General features: G+C 55.5%; 1 protein-coding gene across 2 annotated transcripts in view; it reads left to right on the forward strand.

The window, feature by feature from the left end:
• The first annotated feature begins 2,789 nt into the window (after positions 1–2,789).
• MTHFR (methylenetetrahydrofolate reductase) overlaps positions 2,790–4,851 on the forward strand; it is a 13,112-nt gene continuing 11,050 nt past the window's right edge. Inside the window, exons 1-2 of one of the 2 annotated variants that reach the window (XM_021715412.1) lie at positions 2,790–2,899; positions 3,170–3,391. In XM_021715412.1, coding sequence (XP_021571087.1) covers positions 2,790–2,899; positions 3,170–3,391 — 332 coding nt within the window. Of the gene's footprint in view, positions 2,900–3,056; positions 3,392–4,851 lie in introns of those variants that run through there. The other variant, XM_008063830.2, reaches the window with a different exon arrangement.

Consider the following 4,851-nt stretch of genomic DNA (forward strand, 5'->3'; position numbering starts at 1 on the left):
CCCTGGCGCCGCGCCCCGCCCCCGCGCGCCCGGGCTGCGGCCTCACCGCTGCGGCGTGCGGTCGTCGCTCTGAGTCACCTGGGACCTGGGCCTGGAGGGTGAGTGACGGCGAGGCCTGGAGTCGCCGGGGAGGGAGACCCGCCGCCAGCGAACATTCATCCGGAGGCGGGACTGGCTTGTGGGCGGGGAGCGCTGGAGGCCCGCCACCGGCCGGGCTGGCCCGCCCCTCTCCTTGCGGCTGGGGTCCCCGGGCTCCCGCCCGCTCCGCGCGTCCTTCGCTGGGCTGGCATCACTTCCCGTGGCTGCCACCCCTCGTGAACCCCAACGCTTAGGCGAAGACTCACTTCCGGCCCCCTGCCGGGACGGGGGTGACACCGGGGATGAGGGGCCCCTGCGCCAGGCGCAGTCATGGAGACACGCGCGCCGGCCGGGGCCCGCGTCTCCGCCGCGATCGTGACCCAGTGGGCTGATGACCCCGGCCGAGGCGGCTTTCGGCTCCAGCGTCTTAGACCTGCCTCCGGGGCGAGCCTCTGGAGGAGAGCTGTGGGCCGCTAGCACTGCCGGCCCCGGTGCTCACTGCGTCCCGCTGCGCGCGGGTATCCGCGGGGTCCTTCTGGGAGTGGTGGGCTCGGGATCCTGGTGTTTGGCACCGTCCGAGTAGTGCTCAGTAAATGGCAGAGGCTAATTTTGAGAGAGTGACAGCGCCCAGCCCTTTGGCACTTAGTGTTAGCTGTTAAAACAGCGTATCAAGCACTGGGGATACCACAGGGGTATCAGGCCTGGTCTCAGGCCTGAGGGGAGCGAGGGGAGAAGCCTTTTGGCCCACAGTGACAACCCAGGGTGCTACGGGAGTCCAGCTTAACACGGATGCATCCAGGGTGTCCGCTGAAAGAAGGCATCATTACCTGGCACGCACCTGGCACATCCTAGGAATGCAATATGTCTTTATTTATTTTGAGTTGGAGTCTCTGTTGCCCAGGCTGGAGTACAGTGGCATGCACACAGTCAATGCAGCCTTGACCTGCTGGGCTTATGCGATCCTTCTGCCTCAGTCTTCCAAGTAGTTGGAACTACGGGTGTGTGCCACCACGCCCAGCAAATTTTTTTGATTTATCGCAGAGATGAGTCCTCTCACCTTGGCCTCCCAAAGTGCTGGGATTATAGGCATGAGCCACCTTGCCCAGCCTGCAATACGTCTTTAAAGAGCAGATGTGTGTGGGTGGTTCAGCCTCTGCCCCCTTCTAGGTTGTGTGCCAGCTGGCAATTAGTGAGACACTCCCTTGGGTGCAGGAGCCAACCAGCTACTCTGATCATTACTCTCTTTCTTCTCCCCCACCCCCACTGAGAATCTAGAGTTTTAGGTCAGAATCAAAAGGAGCTTCCCCAGGGTTTCAAGCGTTGGCACAAGGGTTCTTAGTCTGGCATCAGCTCCTTGACTGGCACAAGGGTTCTTAGTCTGGAATCAGCTCCTTGACTTTGGATGCATCCATGTGTACTCTGTGCACTTGTGAGTATTTCAGGGGAGAGGAGCAGTGAATTTCATCAGATTCTCTAGAGTCTGGGACCCAAAGTGGTTAAGTATGCTGGCATAGCAGTGGACGAATATTCCCCGAAGGGAATGCACCTGACCTGGTTGTTCCTGGTTATTGATGTGTGTCACCGCACATCAATTTCACTATTGTGTGTTTGCCCCTTGCTATACAAGAGTAGTGTTTTGTTTTTAAGGGTTTGTCTTATTTGACCACCAAACTGCCAAATGGCACTGTGCCCTCTGTTTGCCTGGCTGTGGTTGCCCTTGTAGCTTTGCAGTCACTGAGATTACTTTTTTTTTTTTTAAGAGATGAGGTCTCGGCTGGAAGAGGTGGCTCATGTCTGTGATCCCAACACTTTGGAAAGCAGAGGTGGGAGGATTGCTTGAGCCCAGGAGTTTGAGATCAGCCTGGGCAACATAGCCAGACCTCATCTCTATAGGAAATAAAAAAATTAGCTGGGTGTGGCAGTGCACACCTGTAGTCCAGCTATTTGGGAGGCTGAGGCAGTAGGATCACCTGAGCCCAGGAGATCGAAGCTGTGGTAAGACATGATTGTGTGTGCCACTGCACTCCAGCCTGAGGGACAGGGTGAGACCCTGACAAAAAATTAAACTCCCAAAAAAAGAAGAGAGATGAAGTCTCGCTTTGTTGCCCAGGCTGGTCTTGAACTCCTGGGCTCAAGCAATCCTCCTGCCTCAGCCTCCCCAGTAGCTGAGTCACTGTGATTGCTTTAATGGGTGTGTGTAAGGAAACCAGCCTACAAGGTAGACACAGATGGGACGGACTGCCTTTGTTCTGAGTTGGACATAAATCCATGCCCTTACTGAACTTGAGTCTGGCTCTTTTTGGAACACAGCCAATTTTGAGTTCTAACTCACAACATGGTCTTTTGGGAGTAGCAGGAGAAATCTGGCTGCACAGTCAACACTCTTCCCTTCCTTCCTGCACATGGTTTGGAGTAACATGAGATGGTCCAGGCAGGGCAGCCAGAGCGAGCTCTTCCTTCTTTGGAAGGTGATCCAGTGACCCTGAATATCTGTCAGCCTCATCTCCACCAACCCTGGCTGTTTCTGCCCCCGAATCCCTCCCCTTCTCTCCCCAGCTAGAGCCTCGGCCCTCCCTCTTGCCTGAAAGCCTTGCCCCCGCCCCCTTGTGCCGGCTCAAGACTCTTCCTTTGTCCCGGCTCCGCCCAGTTGGTCACACCCGCTGGGGAAGGTGCCTCTGTTTTCTCCCCACTCTGGCTCTGAGCTGACAGAGATGGACCGTCAAAAAGCCAGGGCCTTCCCAGCTGGGCACCTCTGCCCCTCCCTAGGAATATGGACCCGAGAGACGGGCAGCGTGAGGCTCTCAGTGCCGCCTTCCATCAGGTAGCTGTTGCCGAGATCCATGGGCTAAAGGAGCATGTTTCAGTGCCGGGTGGGGGCTGCTTTGCGTCAAGGAGCCAGTTGGAGGGCAAGTGCAGACAGCAGCGGCTGCGGGTCCTGGAGCCACTAGGTGGGGGCAGTGTCGCCGTCCCCTCACTGACCTTCTTCCTACGTGGAAATGCAGCGTCACCCGCTTGAACCTGCCACCCCGGTGCCTTGATGTGCCTGGGGCTTGGCTGCCTGTCCCCTGACGTCTCTGCTCACCCCGTGCAGCAGGAGCCCAGCCATGGTGAACGAGGCCAGAGGGGAGGGCAGCATCAGTGGCGGTGAGAGCTCCCAAGACAGTTCGAGATGCTCCACACCCAGCCCAGACCCCGAGCGGCACGAGAGGCTCCGGGAGAAGATGAGGCGGAGGATGGAGGCCGGCGACAAGTGGTTCTCCTTGGAATTCTTCCCTCCTCGCACTGGCGAGGGAGCTGTCAATCTCATCTCGAGGTGAGCTAGGGGGAGGTGAAGGTGGGGCGGGATGGGCTGTCAGCCCTGCTGCGGGACTGCACTTTAACCCGGCAGAAGAAGGCAGCCGGAGGGGGCGGGAGAGAGAAGGCAGAGGAGACCATTTGATCTGCCACTTCTCGGTCGTCTGCAAAAGTCCCTCTGTCGCTTCGGGTATTTTTAGACTCATTCTTGAACGGGTTAAAAATGACTCTCAAATGGTGTTTTTTAGCGGAACTTGGGGCTGGATCATGACTGCCATTTAGGAAGTCACAGAGCAGAGGAGGTTAGAGAATGTTTTCAGCAAGTTAGGAATTTGGATTATGCCTCTTGATATCTAGAAAGGCCAGCTGGACTCCGTTAGCGATTCATGAATTGCAGCTTGTTAAAAAGCTCCTGCCTCTCTCCCTGGGGCGCTCCCAGGGGTGTGAGGTTGGAAGGCCCAGGGATGTCTAAGTTCACCACTGCAGCTTGTAACACACGTGCAGGCGCACAGCCAGGCTTCTGAGGCTCCTGTAGGAAGTTGGCCTTGGTCTGCAGGCCTGGGCTACAGCCCAGGGTGGGAAGGCGGCTTGAACGGGACTTGTATCTGCTGAGCCTCTTTCCTTTTCCTGGAGTGAGGCCATGCTTGCTGCTTTGAGGAGTCACTCTAGGCTGTCAAGGTGTCTTCACTCACCCGAGGTGGTAAACGTGTGAGTACTGTGAGACTCTGAAGTGTGGCTCTCACACAAGAGGGTGGCCTTGTTCTGTATTATCTCTGTAATAGTAGTGATCTCGGTCTGGTGTGGTGGCTCATGCCAGTAATCCTAGCATTTTGGGAGGCTGAGGCCAGAGGATCACTTGAGCCAAGGAGATTGAGACCAGCCTGGGCAACATAGCAAAACCTTGTCTCTACAAAAATAAAAATATTAGATGGGGCTAGGCTCACACCTGTTATCACAGCACTTAGGGAGGTGAAGGTTAGAGGATTGTCTGAACCCAGGAGTTCAAGACCAGCCTGGGTGTCTTGGCAAGACCTCATCCCTACAATGAATTTTTAAAATTAGCTGGGTGTGGTGGTGTGCACCTGTGGTTCCAGCTACTTGGAAAACTGAGACAGAAGGATCACCTGAGCCCAACAGGTTGAGGTCGTGATGACCATTAGCGTGTCTCTGCACTCCAGCCTAGGCAACAACAACAACAAAAATTAGCCAGGTGTGGTGATGCATGTTGGTAGTCCCAGCTACTTGGAAGGCTGAGCTGTGATCATGCTACTGCACTCCAGCCTGGGCAACAGAGTATGGCTAAATAAAATAAAAATAATAGTGATCCTAACGGCACCTCCCATTGCCTGAATTTCATGCCATGTCCGCCAGGCACCGTTCTAAGTGCTGTGGGCCAACTGCCATCTGTTCCCACGGAGTTATTATGAATTAGGTGCTGTTATCTGCCACATCTTTTTTTTTTTTTTTTTTTTTTTTTTG

This window comes from Carlito syrichta, unplaced genomic scaffold (assembly GCF_000164805.1).
Source record: "Carlito syrichta isolate Samal-C Ts95f unplaced genomic scaffold, Tarsius_syrichta-2.0.1 Scaffold307091, whole genome shotgun sequence".
Classification (NCBI taxonomy): Eukaryota; Metazoa; Chordata; class Mammalia; order Primates; family Tarsiidae; genus Carlito; species Carlito syrichta.